This window comes from Ovis aries, chromosome 25 (genome assembly GCF_016772045.2).
Source record: "Ovis aries strain OAR_USU_Benz2616 breed Rambouillet chromosome 25, ARS-UI_Ramb_v3.0, whole genome shotgun sequence".
NCBI classification, from domain to species: domain Eukaryota; kingdom Metazoa; phylum Chordata; class Mammalia; order Artiodactyla; family Bovidae; genus Ovis; species Ovis aries.
The window spans coordinates 8800971-8822458 of record NC_056078.1 but is presented as its reverse complement, the minus strand read 5'-3'; the positions used below and the strand labels follow the sequence as shown (position 1 = coordinate 8822458).

The 21488-nt window shown below is 40.3% G+C and overlaps 1 protein-coding gene across 6 annotated transcripts in view; it reads right to left on the bottom strand.

The window, feature by feature from the left end:
• The window catches only part of MTR (5-methyltetrahydrofolate-homocysteine methyltransferase), a 126114-nt gene that overhangs the window by 78667 nt on the left and 25959 nt on the right, over positions 1-21488 (bottom strand). For all 6 annotated transcript variants that reach the window (XM_004021372.6, XM_042241150.2, XM_012105022.5 and 3 more), the window contains exons 4-14: positions 21272-21341; positions 19183-19275; positions 17711-17817; positions 15610-15669; positions 14773-14867; positions 11370-11470; positions 10283-10344; positions 9206-9273; positions 7070-7149; positions 4361-4473; positions 996-1136 (exon numbers count right to left, since the gene is read on the bottom strand). In XM_004021372.6, coding sequence (XP_004021421.2) covers positions 996-1136; positions 4361-4473; positions 7070-7149; positions 9206-9273; positions 10283-10344; positions 11370-11470; positions 14773-14867; positions 15610-15669; positions 17711-17817; positions 19183-19275; positions 21272-21341 — 990 coding nt within the window. The remainder of the gene's footprint in view (positions 1-995; positions 1137-4360; positions 4474-7069; positions 7150-9205; positions 9274-10282; positions 10345-11369; positions 11471-14772; positions 14868-15609; positions 15670-17710; positions 17818-19182; positions 19276-21271; positions 21342-21488) is intronic.

Genomic DNA, 21488 nt, shown 5'->3' with positions numbered 1-21488 from the left:
TCCTAAATACCAAAATATCTGGAGTAATTGCAGTCTGACAAGAGACCTCATGTGTGGGCCAGAAACTGGTAACTCAAAAGATCATAGCTAAATATCAGAATGAGAGCACAGAAGTCATTTCACTGGGGTCATTTCACCCCCTCTGATTCTGATTTTAAACAGGTCATTTAGCTTCTCTTCACCTTAAATTCTCAAAATATTTACTCCCAGCGAAGCCTTGAGGCTTTTGAGTGCAGAGCTTTAAGACACAAATGAAGAATGGGTTAATATAATTCAGTGCTTACCACAGGACTTCTCACTTAAACATTTGCTGAAGCTTAACAAAAACATGACAGCCCTAGCTCTTAAGGCTCTAGGAAGTGTCCTTAAAAGAATAACAAACACACAAAAAAGTCAAAACTCACTCCTCATCACAAATTCAATTGTAAAGAAATGAACATTTTTAATTTTTTAGAACCCATCTAAAATTTTTGAAAAGCTTGACACAAAAATTAACTTTCATCTTAAAGAACAAATGTAAAAGCTGACATTAATACCTCAATTTAATCTTGTTTTATAATTTTGTCTTACTCTGATATGCCTAAAAAGGTCCATTCTTCCTGCAATAAGGAAGGACTATCTGATATCTGAGTTCCCTAGTCTGCGGTAGAAACAGAACTAATAATTGGTAGGAACAGATAAGTATATCCTTCAGAGACATGAAAAGTTAGTTCTTAGCCTATTCAGACATCAGAGGAAATTCAATAATCCTTGTGACCAATTCCAGGAGCCCTGCGAACAGTCGCACTACTGTCACATCCTTCTCTCTGAAGTCTGGTTTATATTGAAAGGCTGCCATTATCTGAGGACACGAACAATCAGAAACCACTGGGCTTTCAACGCAGTTCAACAGAACACCAGTGTAGGAGATGACAGACCAAGGGAAAAGTGACAAAGTCAATGAGTGACAGGCAGCACATGTAAATTCCCCTTGATGAATCGAAGCTCCGTACAACCTTGGCAATGTCAGGCTCGGAAGCAATGAAGTTGCAGAATCTGGTCATTGCACTTGGACCATCCAGCATGCCATCATCCATGTTAATATCCAACACCTGGGCTCCCATTTCCACCTGCATTTTGGCAACACTCAGTGCTTCCTGAGGAAAGAATTCAAGAGGAAGCAGTGTCAGGAGAGGGTGACTCAAGAAAAGGCTGACAAAAGTAGTCCTTCACCATCCCGGGCAGTCCCTTCTAACTCCACTAGGCTAGCTAGCCAGCCCCTCACCCTCCCACCCCCGACCCTGAGCTGCTCTCAACCATCACAGACGAACCTTTCCTAAACTTCTCTTCCATCACAATTCATCACTCCTCAGAACCCACAGAGGCTCTGATTCCTCCCGTAAAGAACCTCAGTCCCTCAGCATGGTGTTCCAGGTCCTGGGGACCTGCCCCATCATCTTATCCAACTTAACATCTCCCCCTGAACCCTGGCACCCTTCGCCCAGCTAAATCCACTTCCACCTCTGTGTCACACATATTGTTGTTCCCCCTGCTTCAAATACAATCCCCTCCCTTTCTATACTATTTAAGACCCAGCTCAAGTCCCACCTCCTTCAAGAAAAGCCATTACAGAAACCATCCAAAACTTATCTAACTCTTCAATATTCACCAAATCACTGCAGGCTACTGACAGCAGTTACATGAAATATAAGTTAAATTTTTTTATGCTAAAAGAATTTTCAAATCCATTAATACCTTATTATACACTGTAAATCTCCAAGTACAAAATACAATACACAGCATTTCCCACTTATGATCATTTAAGGAATATCCTGTAGGATCAGCATTCCAGAGAACATACTTTGGGAAACACTGCTTATTCCACAATGACTGGCTGCCTCAAACATCTGCAACAATTATAAACATTATCACATGGTATATGATATTACCATTTCCTCACGGTTTCACAAATAGGGGCTTATTCTCTGAAACGGATTTTAAGCATTTGGAAAATTGAGAAAAGTCTTATGTATCTACCATTCTTGTTTGAACAATGATAGGCAAAACAGATATGTTCAATAAGGTTTTCTAACTGATTGGTAGAGACTTTAAGTCTTTGCTGTATGTTTCATAGTATAATAAAATAAGCAGGAATAAAATCAACAGTAGATTCTAACACTGTCCTAATTTTTTCTTAGCCAAAGAAAATCAAACAGAAATTTTTAGCAATCATGAGAAGAGGCATGAGACCCTCTGGCACAGGCTACGAGGGAATTCCATTCACAATGATCCAACATTACACAGAGAAAAAGGGTTGCAATAAGATTCAGCAAATCAAAAGATGTTTTGGTATCAGCAATACATTAAATATCATAAAGAATAAAAAGAAGCATAAGTCATAGTCCTTGTTCCTGAAGGGCTTACATCTAGTTGAGGGCATATGACAGTCATATGAGAAGCTATAGATGCTGCCATACAATGTGAGAGTCAAATGTCTTGCCTAAACACCTGGCAGGGCGAGATCTCTGAGGACTGAAGAGAGAAAGCTACCTGAGAGGGAGTGGCTTCAGCTGCCCCTGGGAAACAAACTGGAGGAAGCAGAGGGGAGACAGTAAGCAGTGACCTGTTTAGACCAGAGGACAAAAGACACAAAACAGAGACGCCAACGCCTGACCTTTCTATATCAGAAGAGCGACAGAATAATAGCTCAGGGGTCCAACTTCCCACACAGGCTCCAAGGGATGAATGAAGTGATTTGTTTAAAGATGTACACATTGAGTGAACAGACTGGACTGGGCCTTCTCTCAGGTCAGTGCTCATTCCGTAACCAGAGAACCTTGAGGGAGCACTGAATAGGGGAATCCAGCGAGGAGTCATTCCTCCCCACACACTTCCTACTTCCCAGCCCCATCCCCGCTGAGACAGCAGAGTGGTGAAGGGAATGGGCTTGGAGGACTTGGGGTCTAACATTCACTTGCTGTGAAACAACAGGCGAGTGGTTTAACCTCCACCAAGCCTCCAGCTGGACATCTGTAAAATGGGGATGAGAACAACACCTCTCTCACAGGTCTGCAAAGATGAAGTAAATAATGCCACAAAGCGCTGAGCACAGTGACAGGCATGTAGTAAGACCTGATGAGATGACAGATACCACTCCCACTTGCCTGCTTCTTCCTAAAATGCTGTCTGCTCTCAGTAGCAAATCTATCAAATCTGAGACTGAAAAGGACACCACAGAATGGTTTTAATTATCAAAACATAAAGAGAACACCGCCACTGCAGAACTCTATACCACCATGAACGGTCATAGGGATTTCATAAGAGTAGACATGAATGAAGGCCTAGAGGCAGAAGAAAGCCTCCTGGAACATTCAGATGATAGATCAGGACAGAAGGCAGGTTGGTGTCTAACTGGAGAGAACTGGATGATGGCCTAGGGAGTTTGGGTTGAATCCCATGTGCAAAAAAAGCCACCCCATGAAAGCGTCTAAACTCGGGGAGACCATAGCAGCAGGACATGCTGGCTGAGTAGTAGCAGGGATGAAGGGAAGAGGACAGATGGGAACCGTCAGGAACCATATAACTGAAATACCCGCAGAGCAGACCTCCATGGGACACCACAGAGCACTCATTAACACGTTCATAAAGGATGATAAATGCACACTTCACTTTCTCTGTGACTAAAACTAAGCCTACTTTGATACTGGTTGCTGGAAGATCTAAAGGTTTTTAAAATCTTAAAATGAGAGAAGGTTAATGAAAAAAATAAAATCATTAAAGCCCAGATCAGATTCCTCCATGTTTCAACTTCATATTTGCATAAGAAAAAAGAAGTCTGTCCATGATGGGCTCTCTCTGGATTAAATTCTGCTCATTCATAGAGTGATCAAGTTTAAGAACACTAGGGCAAAACTTTTCAAGGCAGGGCCTATTCTTTGTGTTTGCTTGTTTACTGTAGTTTACAGTGAATAGAATCAATAATACCATGCTGGTCAGTATCTGATGTGGTCATGAGGATATAAATAGGAATTGTCTTGGCTTTCCATTTCTTTAAAGGATTTGTGAGAAGCTGAAATGAACAGTATCTTCAAACTTCTAAAATTTCACAATTAATAGAAACAGCTAGAACCTGGGTCTCTCCCATCTCATCCCAGTTCATACCTCGAGTGCATTTTTTTTGACAAATATCAACAAGAGCACCTTTGATTTTTCGAAGCCTCATCCTCCCACCGGCCCAGGCAGCTACAAACACCCTTTACCATTCTCACACTGTCTAGCAGCTCTGCTAACAATGCTATCAAAGGCAGAGCAGCTTTGTTTGGATGCTGTCTTAGCCAAAATACATGGTGGATGACTCAACGGACTTATTAATGATGCTCACTTCATAATTTCCTGCCATGATGAGTTTAGCAAACCTCCTGGATCCTGCAACGTTACAGCGCTCTCCAATGTTAACAAAGTTGGTGTATGGTCCAATCCTGAAGGGCTCTAGACCTTAAAAGGAGAAGTATTTTGAAAATTTTCTGAAAATACATGCAACGACAAGAGACAGAAAACAAATGTTGTCATGAGATAGAAAAGAAGTTTCTATGCCACATCCCATCTGACTAGCTTGGCATGGCCTTTTCCCCTATGGATATTTAAACACAGGACAAGTCTCTATGTTTACCACCAGAACTCTCAAAGGAAGAAATATTTCAGGGTTGGAAATTGCAAATTTCTCTAAAGAGCTGAATCATAACCAGCTCTGAGTAACAAAGCAAAATTATCATCATATTCTTATGTAACCAAGAGTCGGGGGCAAAAACCATGAGGTTAGAATCTAAAGGAATGCTCCTCAGCTGTCCCTTCAGACATTGGCTCGAAGCCAGATGGAGTAAGCTTTCTTAATCCTACCAACAGTGTATTTAGAATTTATCTCATCTCTTTGATTCAGAGGCCAAGAACCAATAATCAGCAAGGCCAGACAGGGTCACGAGGAAGGACTCGGGCTGAACGCTGGCAGACAGCTGACCCTGGGCGAGCCACTTAGGCTTTTTGCTCCTCCTTCCTTATTTGTCAAGGATCAACAACATCTCCCTGTTAAAGGCTGATTTAGGGGCAAATATCAGATAATTACTGTGGATATGTTACACTGAGGAAAAAAGCCACATGCAATATAAAGTACTACCAGAGGAAATGACCTTTAACTGGTTTTGTTCTACTCTTAATATTTACAGTTTTAGGAGTTTTAGGTAGGCTCTGGGGACAGTCAGCCCTGGGATGCAAGCCCTGTACAGCCATTTTAGTCAACACCCCAGGGGACTTGTCTAGAGGCTTGAGCTTACCAAATGGCTTTTGTTCCCTGACTTGGAGGACTATCACTTCCCAGTTTGGGCCCGTGATTTCCTTCTCCATTGGTACCATCCTCACAGCCTCACTCCCCCATGCGGGCCTCAGAGCATCCCTGATCTTTAGTGAGAACCTGGAGTTCCCAGGGCACACAAGCAGGCTGCCAACATTTAAATGCTGGAGAGGCCTTGCTGCATTGCTCTAAAAGTATTTCACACAAAGCACTTCTGATTTATTATGAATGTGAAGCATCTGACAGAAAAACTATATTTAATCTCAAGCCTGCAATTTATAAAAGAACAATTAAAAAGAGTATGTTTGATGTCATCCTTCTAAAATCTGATTAAAGGTGTTTTTTTAAAACAGTTTAGAAATAGCACATGAAATTCAAATCAGAAAAAAGACTTCTTTCATTCTTACATATATAAACTCTTTTTAAAAATCATAACTAAATGGTTATCTCCTATTTCAACTGTGGCAAAGGTTAACCATTTTAACTTAGTCCTTGGCTGAAGTGGTTCAGATGGTAAACAATCTGCCTACAATATGGGAAACCCAGGTTTGATCCCTGGGTTGGGAAGATCCCCTAGAAGGGGAGTCGCAACCCACTCTGGTACTCTTGCCTAGAGAATTCCGTGGACAGAAGAGCCTGATAGGCCACAGTCCACAGAGTCGCAAAGAGCTGGGCACGACTGAACAACTAACACTTTGGCCGAAGTAAGATCTAAGGATGAAATAAACTATTCCACCACACCTCTCTCTGATGAAAGCCCTTTTTCTGGGTAGGGGGTGTATCATAAATCACAAATCCCTCTTCTTCTAATTTTATCCTATCTTCTGGAGAATAAAAAGGAAAAAAAGGGTAGACTGAAGAGGTATATTTTTAACTCAACTTCATCTCACTCACTGGGATTAATTCTATGCAGTATGTTCTGAGTGAAAAAAGTAGATATTACTTTTACTGTAACTTGTACTTCATTTCACTTTTCTTAGGAGAACATATGGAACAAAAATACATCAGTTTAGAGAAATGTTGAATTCTCAGTTAGGGGGCATAATTCCTCATGTGTGCTATCTGCAGGTTCTCTAAGAAACTGTATACACATTTTCCTTTTTGCTTAAAGATATTTTCTAAGAATACAACATTAAAGTGTTGTGGGAAAAATGTAAAATTTAAAGCCTTTTTTCTAATAGTTGGCATGATAACCTATTTTACCAACACTCTTTTGAACACTAAAGCTTATTCTGAAAAAGGGAAGCTGCCTACCCCACAGGGCTGTTGAGAACAAAACAGAATAATACATATTACAACTCTTTGTAAAGTCCTGAACACATACTCAACATAAGAGCAGGACAATAATATTTTAGAAGCACATAAAATTTTCTAGGAAGAGACTGCCATCATTAAAAAACCTTGAGCCTGGGCTAGATTTTTAGCAACTAGCAGCAAATCTGACATTTAAAATTGTTAGAGGCCGTGGCCCATGTACATTTTCAAAGCAGTGCACAATAATTCTGACCAAGGGCACTACCTGTGCCTTCCTTCACATTTCCCTGAAGTATCTTCCTGCTCCCATCCCTAAAAAACACAATGGGTTCTTTGCCAGAACTAATTTAAGTGCCAAGAAAAATACGTAGTCTTCTTTGACCTAATAAACAAGTTCCTTGGCCTAAACATCACTACCATGTAGACTAAACATACAAACTTAATCTACAAACGATTTCCGAAATTATAAAAAATCACATCTTTACGACTTACCAGACAGTAGCATATGCCCTTCAAAAACACTGGCAGGTGGAACTCTAGGCTTACAGTTTTTCACAGCTTCAGCAATTTCTCTGAGTTAAAAGAGAAAACACAATATCCATTAACTCAGAACAAAATTCAATTAAGCTGATTTCCAGCTATGACATTAAGTCTGTTTAACATAATTATATACCTAGTTCCAAATGTGCAGCAGCAATTGTGCTTTTTAGTTTTCTCAGTAATGCAGAAAATGAATCTATACTATTTCACATTTCTGTATCTGTCCCGTCTGCTGTGTATGGACCAGACCAGTTTCTATGCTCACAGACGTGAACCTACAAACGTGCACCTACAGATATGAGAGTTTACACAAATGCACACAGCAAATCTCCCCCACCCCTTCCCAACCCGAAGATGTCCTTAATCCACACAGTAATTTAAAAGAAAAAAAAGGCTTCATTGTTGAGAAGGAAGAGTAAAGAGGAGAGGAGATGCCTAGAGCAAATGAAATTAAATCCCTTAGGTATTTTTTTTTAAGCACACACACATACAGTAGAGAGGATTCAGAGTAAGACATCACTAAAAATCCAAAATAACCACTCCTGGAAATTTGTTTTAGTTATTCATACTCTTTGGAACCTTCTCAGCTTCAGTGAAATATGTCTCTGATTAGCCTTGAAAAATCTGCCTGCTCTACTAAATTGATCAGGACCAGCATGAATCATTCACTACAGCTCCCCAAATTAATATGTGAATGACAAAATAAAAGCAGCAAATATATATATACAGAGATAGATAAACACACACACACAGCAATTTTTGAAGCAACTCTTTTTATGAAGGAGGAAAGTGAACGTGAAAGTCGCTCAGTCATGTCCGACTCTTTGTGACCCCATGGACTATACAGTGCATGGAATTCTCCAGGCCAGAATACTGGAGTGGGGAGTAGTCTTTCCCTTTTCCAGGGGATCTTCCCAACCCAGGGTGTGAACCCAGATTTCCCGCCTTGCAGGCAGATTCTTTACCAGCTGAGCCACAAGGGAAGCCCTATAAAGGAGGCAATAACCTTAAAAACAAAAAGAGATCCATAGATAAGCTATCCTCAACTATTAATAGCTTTCAGATAGTATTTAAAAGATGTTTAAAAAATTATAGACTCTTAATAGAATCTATCACAGAGGTCAACAAAAGCAGTACAACATTAGGCAATTCACACAGTGAACATTTTATAGGTATGAAACAGACGCAGAACAGTCAGGTGACTGGCTCAAAATATGATCATCAGTCACTTTAGGGAAAAAAACAGAAACAGAAACAGCCTCAACTTTCAATTCCAATCCTCTTTATAAGAGGATTGATCATGAAACTGCAGGGACTTAACCACACCCTTCACCACGTCCTGTCTCACACTCCCTTCCTTAACCCTCAACAACGTGGGTTAAGCGAGGTGCCAGGCGAGGTGAAGATACTCTTCTTGACCTCAAGGTGCTTGCCGCTTACTGTCTTTTCTGTCCATGAAAGAATCTAGTGGAGGCAGGTATTTCTCCACATATGAGCTGTCCTTCCTTTAGCACTGGAAGTGAACATTGGAATATTAATCAGATATTTAAAGGTACAGTGTTAAGATAGCTAGGATTTGCTTATAATCATCTAAGGGGGAAAAAGAAGTTAGAGAATAGATAAAATAAGAATAGCAAAATGCTGAAAATTATGTCTTAGGCACATGAGATTTCATTTTATTATTTTTGTACTTTATAAAAATTGAAGTATCCTAGTTTGCTAGGACTGCCATAATTAAATACTACAGGCTGAGAAGTTTAAACAGCAAGGTTTCTCAATGTTTTGGAGGCTAGGAGTCTCAGGTCATGGCGTCAGCAGGGCTGGCTTCCTCCCCTTGGCTTCTCACTGGCCCTCTTCTCCCTGCGCTTGCACAGGGGCCCCTCCTGTGTGTGTCTGTGCCCTCGCCAGCCACACACTGGATCAGGATCTATTCACACGACCTCATTTTACCTCAATTACCTGCTTAACCACCCTACCTCTAATTACTGTCACATTCAGAACTGAGGATTAGGGCTTTGATCTATGAATTTTGAGGGGGACACAATTCATCCCATAACAAAAAATTAAACACTTAGAAATGATTATTACCTGATATGATCTGGTGTCGTACCACAGCATCCGCCAACTATGTTGACCAAGCCATCAACAGCAAAATCCTGCATTTAGAAAAGGAAAGTTTCAGAAAGCTTATCGGAATTCTAAGTTCACCACCATCCACATTTCCTGAATAACTAATTTTACATTTAAAAGAGAGCTAAACATATTTGACTCTAGATATAAAGCCTTCACAAGACTCAGATACAAGGTCAAAAGCAGGGAACAGTTCAGATGAAATGCATTGAGGCATCTGTCTATCTGATCATAATGAAAATTTGTTTTACCCATATGCTGAGCAAAATGAATGTGAACTGAATAATGCATTTTCCAATAACATCTAAGTTATTAGTATTTAAATTTAAATTCAAAAGTTGAAAAAATCAAAAATTCAGTCCCTCAGTCACAACCACCACATTTCAAGTACTCCAATGACCGCAAGTGATAGAGGTTACATAATGCATAATGTGGGTCGGGAGTTTAACCACAGCTGGTCTGAAGGACAAGATAACTTGAAAGAGGAACTCAAGGAACTGAGAAGTGACAATACTGGAAAGAACATCTACATAAGGTATTGAAATCATAAGAATTAAGTCAGAAATACTTTAGGAGACAATGTCAATAAGCCAGAAGCTAAAAATCCAAGGAATGAGGGAAAGGGACCCGGGTTAGAAGTGAGGAGGAGTTGTGGGCAACATGGTTTTGTGGACCAGACTCCAAAGATGGAAGGTGTATGGAGAGGGGGAGAGCAGGGGAGATGGCAGCGGGGAGCAAAGAGATGTCAACTCCAACAGGCAGTTTGGTGGGTGGAGAAGACCACTTGGGAGGGCTCAGAGGACGAGTTTCAGTTAGTTTGGGTTGGCTCTCACTGGGAATCCACTTGTTTCCACTATGAGAAGGATGCTGACAAGAAGCCCCTTTCTCTGCCTCCATCATATTCATTCATCATAAGCCTTTATTTCTTATATACACACTGGCTTTTCTTTACAGGTAAAGTCTACATCTAACTATTCTAAATCAAAAAGTCCATTTCTTTATCTCTTAAAAACCAAATGAAAGCGGATTCGTGACCTTCACGTGCATGGCCATCATCTGGGGAGTTTCATCATAGTCACCGAAGGTATTGGGAAGACCTAAGAAAGCATATTTCAACCATTACTGGAAATTATTTTCACAGACATAGTATTTGTAAAGGCTTTAGGTTAAAAGGCTAGAAAACTTTTTATTTATAATTAAAGCAAGATTACTTAAAAAAATAAAAATTCTTAATATTAAACATAATAAGTATAGAGACAACATATCAAACAACAACAAAATCACAGCAGAAAATAAATATCCATTATTTCTTTTCCATTTCAAAGAAAAGTATCACTACTACATGGGACAGAATTCCTCTACCTCTAGCCCTCCCCTTCCTATAAAGGAAATTAATTCTAGTCACCTAGCTGCCAGGGGGTAAGGTGTAAGGGAGTACCACACATCCTTTGAACTATCAAGCACCAGGCATGCAACTAAAAACAACCAAAACACAACCCATCCCCTTTCAAGTAAGTTTTCCCACATAAGACTTCAGCATCTAATCACCCAATTTCCTGTTTCATTTATTATCCACTTCTAGTTATCTTACTCCTAATGCTCAAAAATATACACCAGGAAATCTGGTTAACCCAGGATGGATTATCAATATTAAATGGACAGCTTAAAAATTGTCTACATTTATCTTAGGAATTTTTATATACCATAAATTTGAAGTCCTAACTTAAAAAGAGGAAAAGTAACAGGTTCTTTATCTGCTCGTTTGTTGATACAGTGGAACAAAGAGGGCTCTCACACAGGGTCTTTGCGCCCATCACTTTGGTCATGCGCACATGGCAAGCACTGTCACCAATTCCAAGACTCTGGTCAGTTAAGCAATGAGGTTTCATTCCCCCAAGCTCTGTCCACTTCTGACACTTTCAGGCTAAGCAAAACTGTTCTTTCATACCTAGAGGGAAACAGTTGTCCAGACTCAAGGTCCTTCATTTAAAAAATTCCTATTAAAAGCTGACTATATCCTAAGATCTACGAAACAAACTCTTTTAATCCAGATCTGTTTCCCTGTCTACCCAGGTCTTGTGTATCTGGATTCTCCTATGTGTGACTCCCCTGAAACACATACCTGCATTGGGATAACAGAGAACATAAGCTGTTGTACATTTTCCAATTGTTTCAATAAAAGGTCTCATTTCAGCTGCACCCAGAGCACAATTTAATCCAATGCTGAAAAAACAAAAAGAAGAGATCAGAAGCACCCTCTTTTATTCTAAATATTTATACATATACAAAGTTATGATGAGGAAAGGAGTATATTTAAAACCAAGCAGATAATAAATCTCTTGATTTGAAGCACATTTAGTTCAGCTCCAGTCAAAGCCACCTCACTGATGTTCCCTGCAGCACTAAATATTTCTGCCCATGTCTCCAACATGAGATGATCTTACAGCTTAAGGATCCAGACTATAAAAAAAAAAAAAAGTTCACAGTTTCATCACTGGTATACCATGAAACAAAAATGTCTGCAAATTACCACCGCTAATAAACACTGTCTGGAAAACAATACTGAAAAGAAAGAAAAAGGAAAATCTTGCAGGTAGATGGAATATTAATGGTATATGGAAGCCACTTTGGGAGTCTAGAAGACCAAGACTTGGCCCTTGCTCCAACTGACTTGCAATGTGACCTTGGACTTAGAATCTGTCCTCTTATAAATTAAGTGGGTTTACTTGTAACCAAGGAGCTCTGTGTTTTGCAAATCAAACTTACTTCGGACTCAAAACAGATCAAAGCAGAGCTGCTAAAACCCCTCCAAAGCCACTCTCAGAGGGAGCAGCCAAGGCCTTCAGGAATTCAAGAATTAATTATGAAGTGACTGGGACTATGTCATCTTTTATTTTTTCATATTTTACTTTTTTCTTTTTATTATGATTTCTTAGTGCAACGTGATATACTAGATTAGAACCTGGAACAGAAAAAGAACAGTGTGGAAAAACTTGAAACCTGAATAAAGTGTGGAGTTTAAATAACAGTAATATGCTTTTAGTTTTGCTGAAAGTATCACAGGTAATGCAAGTTGTCACATTAGAAAAAACTAGATTAAAAAAAAATAGCTGAAGAGCACACAGGAATTCTCTGTACCATGTGTGTCACTTTTCTGCAAATCTGAAATTATTCCACAATAAAAAGTTTATTTAACAAATTCACAACTCCCATTTGTGATAAAAACTCCTAGTTTACTAGGAACAGAAGAAAACTTCTCACATTGGATAAAGCACATCTATTTAGTGATACAGAATTAAATGTTTTTCCCACAAGATCTGGAACAAGGTAAGGATGACTTCTTTCACCTCCTGCTAAATGTCATGCTGGCAGTCCTAAGAGGGCATTAAGAGAAAATGGAAAATAAAAGGTATGCAGACTGGAAAGGAAGAAACAAATCGGTCTTTGTTCACAGGTAAGACTATCTATTACTATTCCAAAGAATCATCTAAAACGCTTTTTGAACCCAAACTGTAAAGTACAAGGTTCATATACAAAAGTTAACTGTTTACCTAAACAGTAGCAATGAGCAATTGAAATTTGAAATACAAAACATACACTGTTTACAATGGCACCAAAACAAATGAAATACTTGTGTATAACTTCAAAACTCTGATGAAAGAAATCAGGGAAGATCTAAATAAATGGAGATATATCCTAAGTTCATGAACAGGAAGATTTATTATACTTAAGACCTCAATTTTTCCCAATTTTATGTACATTCACACACATCAATTAAAATCCAGCAAGTTATTTGTGAATATCAATGAACCGATCCTAAAGTTTACATGAAGAAGTAAACGACCCAGAATTGCTAATACAACTCTTGGAGGAGAAGAACAAAGATCAAAGAAGGACTGATACTACCTGACTTCAAGCTGCATTAAAAAGCCAAAGGAATCTCTGGTATTGATGAGAGCACAGAGCGACGCAGAAGAATAGAATCTAGAACAGAATCAACTGACCTTTGACAAAGAAGCAAAAGCAATCCAATGGAGAAAGGATTATCTTTTCAAGAAATAGTGCTGGAACAACTGGACATTCGCATTTGAAAAACTTAATCTAGACACAGATCTTACATCTTTCATAAAATTTAATGCAACATGGTTAACTGTAAATTGCAAAACTATTAAAGATATAAATATGTATATAAAGATTACACAAGAGATAAATCTACATGACCATGGGTTTGGCAATGAGTTTTAGATACAGCACCAAAAGCAGGTTCCATGAAAGAAAAATAAATTGATAAGCTGGACTTCACTAAAATTAAAAACTTCTGTCCAATGAAAGAGCAGACTTTAAGAGCATGAGTAGATAAGCCATAGGCTAGGAGCAGATATTTGTAAAACACATATATGGTATTCAAAGTTTTTTTTTTAATTCTTAAAACTCAACAATAAGAAAACTACCCAACTCAAAAAATAAACAAAAGATCTGAAGAGCAAACAGCTACCTCAAGATGTTGTTGCCAAAATTAAAAGAGCATAAAGCACTTAGAACTGAGCCTGGCACACAGCAAACTCCCAATAAATGTCTACGACTCTTATTTTATGGCCAACACTATAATAAAAGTTCACAGAGCACTCTGAGAAGAACATTGCCCTGGGCTGGTAAGAGAGGGCAGGGTCCCTGGAGAGGACCCTAGGGATGGACTGAAAGGCTCACGTGTCGGGGTGAGAATGCAGGGCAGGCACAGCCTCCAGGCAGAAGTAGTACACGCACGGACAAGGCACAGGAGGAAACTGTATACTCTAGGAGCTTCCATCTCATCACCATTTTGATCAGAAAATACAGAGAGATCTTAAAATACAATGTAAAGGCCATGTTAATTTTTAAAAATATTTATGTATTTATTTGGCTGCGATGGGTCTTAGCTGCCACACTCGGGTCTTCAATCTTTGGTTTAGCATGAGAACGCTGAGTTGCAGCATGTGGTGGGATCTAGTTCCCTGACCAGGGTTTGAACCCAGGCCCCTTGCATTGGAAGTGCAGAGTCTTAGCCATTGGACCACCAGGAAAGTCCTGGCCCTGTTAATTTTAAAGATAAAAATCTAAGTTTTAGAATTCCTACTGTATTCCAAATTAGGCTGCTTCCCCTTACTCCAAGCTAGGCTGTTTCTGGTTGCTACACAAGCAGGGAGTGAAAACACCTTGCTGTTTTTAAGTGCTGATAATAGATTTAAAGTGTTTTTACTGGGCCAAGGCAGTCTTAAACTATAAGGGGAACATTCACAAACAAAAAGGCAACTCTCTGGCTTGTCGAAGGAGCATAAGAAATCTCCCAGTAACTCAAATTGATTCATTTAGGCTGTGGTCTTCTGACGTCCTCAGGGCAGTCAGAATGTACCTCAAGGAAAGTCAATATTTCACACAAATGATACCGTGGGAATAGGAAGAAGCAATTCACGCCCAGGTCCCAGGCTGTCGTCATCAGAAGAGATGAACCCCGAAAGGAATGGAGGCAGGAAAGAAAGATCACTCACCAGAGCGGGTCTGCATGAGACACGCTGATGACAAATGCCTCCCCAGTCTGGCCAGAGAGAGTTCGCCCACTTTTATCAACAATTGTCCCTGAAATCTGAATTGAAAAAGTAAACTCAGTCAACCACACAGAGTTAAGAATACAGTCCCAAAAACAAAATATAATTAAGAAGCTTTTAAAACACAAAAAAACTTGAAAGAGAACTGTAGCACTCCAACTTTAAGGCAACACTGTTTAACCACGGTTGGAAACAGATGAGTGTCCAGGGGAGAGGCTGGAAAGCCAAAGCTGCCGAGAAAAGGGAAAGTCAGGGAGGCAAAAGCAGTGTCCAGAAAAGCTTTAGGCTTCACACCACCAGTCGCACGGGAGAGGACTTTCCACAGATATTTAAGGTTATCCTGGACTCTTGCTGTTCAACATCTGATTCGTCTAACAACACTTGTGCATTCTGATCTATTCTCAGCAAGCAGTGTGGGCCTGCCTAGTGCCTCAGTGAACTGGCAGTCTGCTGTCTCTGGTGGTGGATGCTCCGTGGTCAGCTTCAAGTCCGTCCCTCCTCAGGCCCTAGAGACAGTCAGCCTTTGACTCTGGGGGACCTGCCTTTCAACAACCACCTCTAGATTCGTTGTCTTCACATTTCTACAGATAAGACTGCTATTGGTCTTAAGTGGTGGTAGGAGGGAGGTAAACAGAGGAAGTAAAATAGTTGGTTCCTAAAAGATGATCAATACTCTCAAAAGTTCTATCAGGAAAACTAAAACCCCACCCTCAAAATGATCATATGAAAAAAAAAACACAAAAACTTCATCATGCAAATACCAAATACTTTAGAACTTACAAAGACAGGCCGGGGAACATACTCCTCTTCAAAAAGTTTTTGGACTGCAAACAAGGCTGCCTGCCAGGGAGAAAAAGGACATCTTTGTTACTGAGAGACTGTGTCAAAGGTCACAGTCTAACAGGCTGATCAGAATGTTTCTTTTACCAAGGCCTCTTCAGATAAGACACATATCACGTTCTCTGGGGAGGAAAAACAAGTCCTCCATGTGACACACAAAACCCACACCCCTTTCTCAAGGTAACACTGTACATATTCAGTTCAGTCGCTCAGTCATGTCCGACTCTTTGTGACCCCATGAACCGCAGCACGCCAGGCCTTCCTGTCCATCACCAACTCCCGGAGTTTACCCAAACCCATGATCATTGAGTCGGTGATGTCATCCAACCATCTCATCCTCTGTCTCCTCCTGCCCTCAATCTTTCCCAGCATCAGGGTCTTTTCAAATGAGTCAGCTCTTTGCATCAGGTGGCCAAAATATTGGAGTTTCAGCTTCAACATCAGTCCTTCCAATGAACACCCAGGACTGATCTCCTTTAGGATGGACTGGTTGGATCTCCTTGCAGTCCAAGGGACTCTCAAGAGTCTTCTCCAACACCACAGTTCAAAAGCATCAATTCTTTGGCACTCAGCTTTATAGTCCAACTCTCACATCCATACATGACCACTGGAAAAACCACAGCCTTGACTAGACAGACCTTTGTTGACAAAGTAATGTCTCTGCTTTTTAATATGCTGTCTAGGTTGGTCATAACTTTCCTTCCAAGGAGTAAGCGTCTTAATTTCATGGCTGCAGTCACCATCTGCAGTGATTTTGGAGCCCAAAAAAAATAAAGTCAGCCACTGCTTCCCCATCTATTTGCCATGAAGTGATGGGACCAGATGCCATGATCTTCGTTTTCTGAATGTTGAGCTTTAAGCCAACTTTTCCATTATCCTCTTTCACTTTCATCAAGAGGCTCTTTAGTTCCTCTTCACTTTCTGCCATAAGGGTGGTGTCATCTGCATATCGGAGGTGATTGATATTTCTCCCGGCAACCTTGATTCCAGCTTGTGCTTCCACTGTACATATTACAACAAAACAAACGCTGCCTGGAAGTCCACCCATGAACTAATATTGCCCCCGAGGAAGAGCTGAAGAGCTACTCTTTTTCTTCCTTCTCTCAATCAAAACTAAAAAGACGTAAATATGAAGCCTCTACTTTTACAGCCTCACAGAAACAAGGTAGGTACACGAACCAACAGTGTATGTCACTGTAAAAAAGAATATGAGCTAGAATGGGCTGTAAAGACACGAACGCTGTGTTAATCTGTACTGTCCATGTTTTCTTAAGTTCCAAGACCAGAAACTAAGTTCCTCTAATGCCCAAAGCTCTTCCACATCAGAACCCACAGACAGAGATACTGCATACATAAAAACTAGAGTAAGGTAGTATTTTTCACCTACTAGAGTGGAAAAGAACAAAAAGTTCAATAGAGAGGGTATGGTGAAAGCAGCCAGCATTCCTGTGGACTGCTCGCTGACTGGAGGATAAATGAGTCCAATCCTGGAGGGTGAAGATCAAAAGTAACAGTGCCCAGACTCTTTAACACAGCAATTTCACATGTAGAAACTTATACTCAGAGACACTGTCAAAAAGGTATGTATGAGGAGTTTTTTATTTTACTTTTTACTTTTTATTTTAATTATTTATTTTTATTTTTTACTTTTTATTCCACACACTACATACCTTTGTACATATGTACGGAATACAAGCACATATGCACACTCACACGCATACTTTTCTCTGAATGGAATCTCCCTAGGGCCTCCACACCAGTAACAGCAGTTGTCCCTCGGGAAGACGGCTAGATCCCCACGAAACGGGGGCAGGGAGGATATTTCCTTTTTACTCCATACATTTACTCTGAATTTTAGAATCATGCATATATGTCTGACCTATGCATCCAGGCACATACAGTAGCTATACATGAAAATATTCAGTTTCATAATTTAAAAGTTCTTTATATAAAATAATAATATGTTGTATTTCCTCACTTCATGAGGGGAAGCACCCCAGCCGGCACCCCAGCTCAGCCCCCTTTTCCTCCTTTAACTCACCTTGGCATTGGCGGTATCAAAAATAGTTTCAATGAGTAAGATATCCACTCCACCATCCAGAAGCCCTTTGGCCTGCTCTTTGTATGCTTCAACAAGTTCATCAAATGCTGCAGAAAACAAACCACACCCAGGACATCAGTCATTAGTATCCTTTGAAAGCCCAGGACACACCAAATTTAGGCCTGGTTCCCGGTGAACTACCTACTGCTGGTTTATACGCATAATTTAAGGGCAACACCACATTTTGTAAGAAACATGGCAGTGACAGAAGTTAAACCAGCAAACTAAACACAGACACTCCTAAACACTCTGCACACAGGCTCACTTCCCATGTGTGAACAGAGAACAAGCCACTGACTGGGTGGGGAGGGACATGATTTCTTGAGCCCCAGCTCTTACTTTCAGATCTTTAAAACAGATCTTTCCAGGGGTGGTTTTAATCAATCAATTCAGGGAAGAGTGTGAGGAATAATTAGAGAAACGTGTCACACTGATGTGGATTCATGACTGGTAGAGTCACATTCTCTCATACCGTCTGGGGTAAAAGTCTGTGGTTCTATCGATTTTGCGCCTGTCCTCTGACACCAACTCTGTCAGAGAAGAAACCTGCCTGGTGTGCAATTTCAGTCTCAAACACAAAAGGGTACAATCACTCCTAGATAAACTTTTTGTGAAAAATGTCTTATCTATTTCCATCTCAGAGGTTATCCCACTCCCCATTTTCTCTCTCACCCAGGAAAGGAAAGATGCACATATATTCAATAGAGTAGCCTACTTCATCTTACATAGTGCATGAGAAAGGAAAGCTCTCCACTGCCACACTAAGACCAAAAGAAGCTCCGGCCACACGTCAGCCCAGAATGAGCAACTCCTAGTGGAAAAGTGTGGTATCTGGAACCGAAATCTACAAATCACGCTTGCCTGAACTTGTCTTCGACACTGAATTCATTACCACACAAGGTATTATTATTCGGCTCCGACCGTTTAATTCCTTTCGTTTTTTTGCAGTCTAATGCTTAAACTGACCTAGATTTCTAGCCTTCTCATAAAATTTCAATGCAAGTATGCTTATAGATGCTGGTGTATAATGTTAGTCTGTTTATAAATGCTCCCTGACAAATAAAGTGAGGTCTAGCAGGCTATTCTATAAACTGAACAAGGCCTAGTATCTATTTTTGCTCAACTGTTCAGTTTAAAGTTTCATTTTGATTGGTTTTATTCCCACAGCTGATAAAGAAGCCCAAATACAACAACGTGGATCTTTGAAAACAGACTCAAGATAAATAATACTAATCCAACGACTGGTAACAGCTCACTTTTATTTAAATGTCTACCACATCCCAGGGACTGCTAAGCCCTTAAGTCACAACAACCCCTTCACAGAAGCTGGCACTGGCCCCATACTACAGATGTACAGCTTACTGAGACACCAAGGTACTTGCCCAAGGTCAATGATGGTATATGATACTCACTGATGTTCCTGTAATCTGGTCTCTCCACAGATGGGGACACAGAGAGTGTCTTGTTAGTTGGACCCAGAGCTCCTGCCACATATCTCTTAATTCCTTTGGGAAAAGAAAAACAAGTGTGAAATCCCTAAATAGCTTGCCCTTTTTGCTGTGAGTCAATAGGCCATCAGATTTTCCCTAGAACACAGGAATACAATCCTTTGTCCATCACTCTGAAATTCAGAAAGCACAAAAGCCTCACTTTTCCCCTTAATTCAACAACAAAACTTGACCTCACCTGAACTACAAGAGGCTATTTATAGTTTTTACTCCACTTAGTAGACAATTCATAGATTTTACTGCAAATAGATATTTGATTATGAGGGCCGTCCTGGACCCCACTGGGGAAATTATGAAACAGGAAGTATGTGCACATGTGACCTCCAAGCCAATGCAAAAAACCTGAATTCTCATATCTGGCTTCAAAGGGTTTCAGTTATTAATCCTTTTCTATCAACCACAGCTATGTGAAAGTGAAAGTCATTCAGTCACGTCCAACTCTGCAATCCCGTGGACTGTAGCCTACCAGGTTTTTCTCTCCATGGAATTCTCCAGGCAAGAATACTGGAGTGGGTTGCCATTCCCTTCTCCAGGGCATCTTCCCAGCCCAGGGATCAACCCCAGGTCTCCTGCATTGGAGGCAGATTCTTTACTTTCTGAGTCACCATGGAAGCACCACCACAGCTATGCTTGGACAAACTCTCTCTCTTCCTACCCTTAAGAAACCTTGAAGGTCATGAACATAGGTTCTGCAAAGCTTCCTCATAGCAGCATTGATCTTGAAACGCTCCCCAATGCTGTACTGCAAGGCCTTTGCAGGGGGAAAATATTAAATCACAATGAACAATTACAAAGCCTGAAGTTAAAGTACGAAGGAGCTCAAATCTTACTTTAATAACTCTTTAAGAATTCCTGAATAATCTTTCCTCTAGGCTAGAGTCCTGGTGCTCCTAAGAGCCTGACATGTTGTGTTCATTTACATATCATAACAGAAGCAGGGGGCACACTGCTTATCACTGGTGGTGATTTTAACCAAAAGGTTATGTTTTACCATTTACCAGCCGATCAATAACCCAGCCTTTAGCAGGTTACAAAATTCTTTATCCAACCGCCCCCCAGTCCCGCCAAGCTGGACAATAATGTTGGTATAGGAAAAATATTCTTATCCTTCCCTGCTTTGGCTGACTGAATATCCTCTGCCCTGTGATTCTACTGCAGCAATAGTCAATGCCCTTCCATATTTAACATTATCTCTCAGAAACAGAGTTCCTATAAATTGCTTCAGTCTTCATTAGTATGCTGTGTCTAACTTCCTAACAATTTTGCTTTACATCTTTCCTGTTGGCAATAATTTCCCATTTCCAAATCTTAAGGAGTTCCATATATTTCTTCTATCCCTTTCCCGCCCTCAAAGCCTCCCCTCCAGCTGGTGCCCAAGTGTTCCACGGCAGCCAGCCAGCAGGTGAGTTATTCTGGGGAGCCATTTTTCAAATCCCAGCAAGACTGACTCTGCTGTCACCCTCTCTTCTGTGCTACACAACAGCGCCTTCAAAGACATTAGTGGTATGAAGTGGAAAACACTCGAAAGACAATCTCTCTTTACCTAGGTAAGGAAAACCTCAAGAATGAGGGTCGCTTAAAAGGGATAAGATCACATATCTTAATGATCACCACTATGACCACAGCAGTCAGTTGCGCCTCAATAACCTGAAGATGTTATTTTGAAGGTGGAGAAATCATCTTAGCTGTAAACATATGGGGAAGCCATGGTCCCAGCTATAAAATTAAGATATAACATCAAGTAAACACAGAGCAGGAGACAGACTCATGGAGACAGGGTCAATTCAGAGAGACGTTGAATGCTTGATTATGAAACTGCAGAGAAGTAACCTACAAACAAGTACATGATGGCATCTGCAGAGTTGCTGTAGGCCAGCTGTCACGGAAGGAAAAAGGGCAATAAGCACAGATTATTACAGCTAAGTATGTCAAAGGGAGCAGCTTTGTTTTTTTTTTTTTTTAAAGAAAGAAAAAGGAGGACAAGGTTCCTTACCTGTCTGGAGAGTTACCTCCTCGGCTGCTTTTCTGGCCACTCCCGCAGAGCACATGTTCATCCGGTAGGCCTAACACATCAATGGCAAGTGTTAGTTTGTCCTTCTTTTCTTCCATAAAATAAGTAAGGAATTCATGACCTTCTAAAACTCAGTTTTATTCAGTAAGAAAATGCAGAGTGAATTAATTTGAGGTCTGAATAAAATCTTAGCCAATAA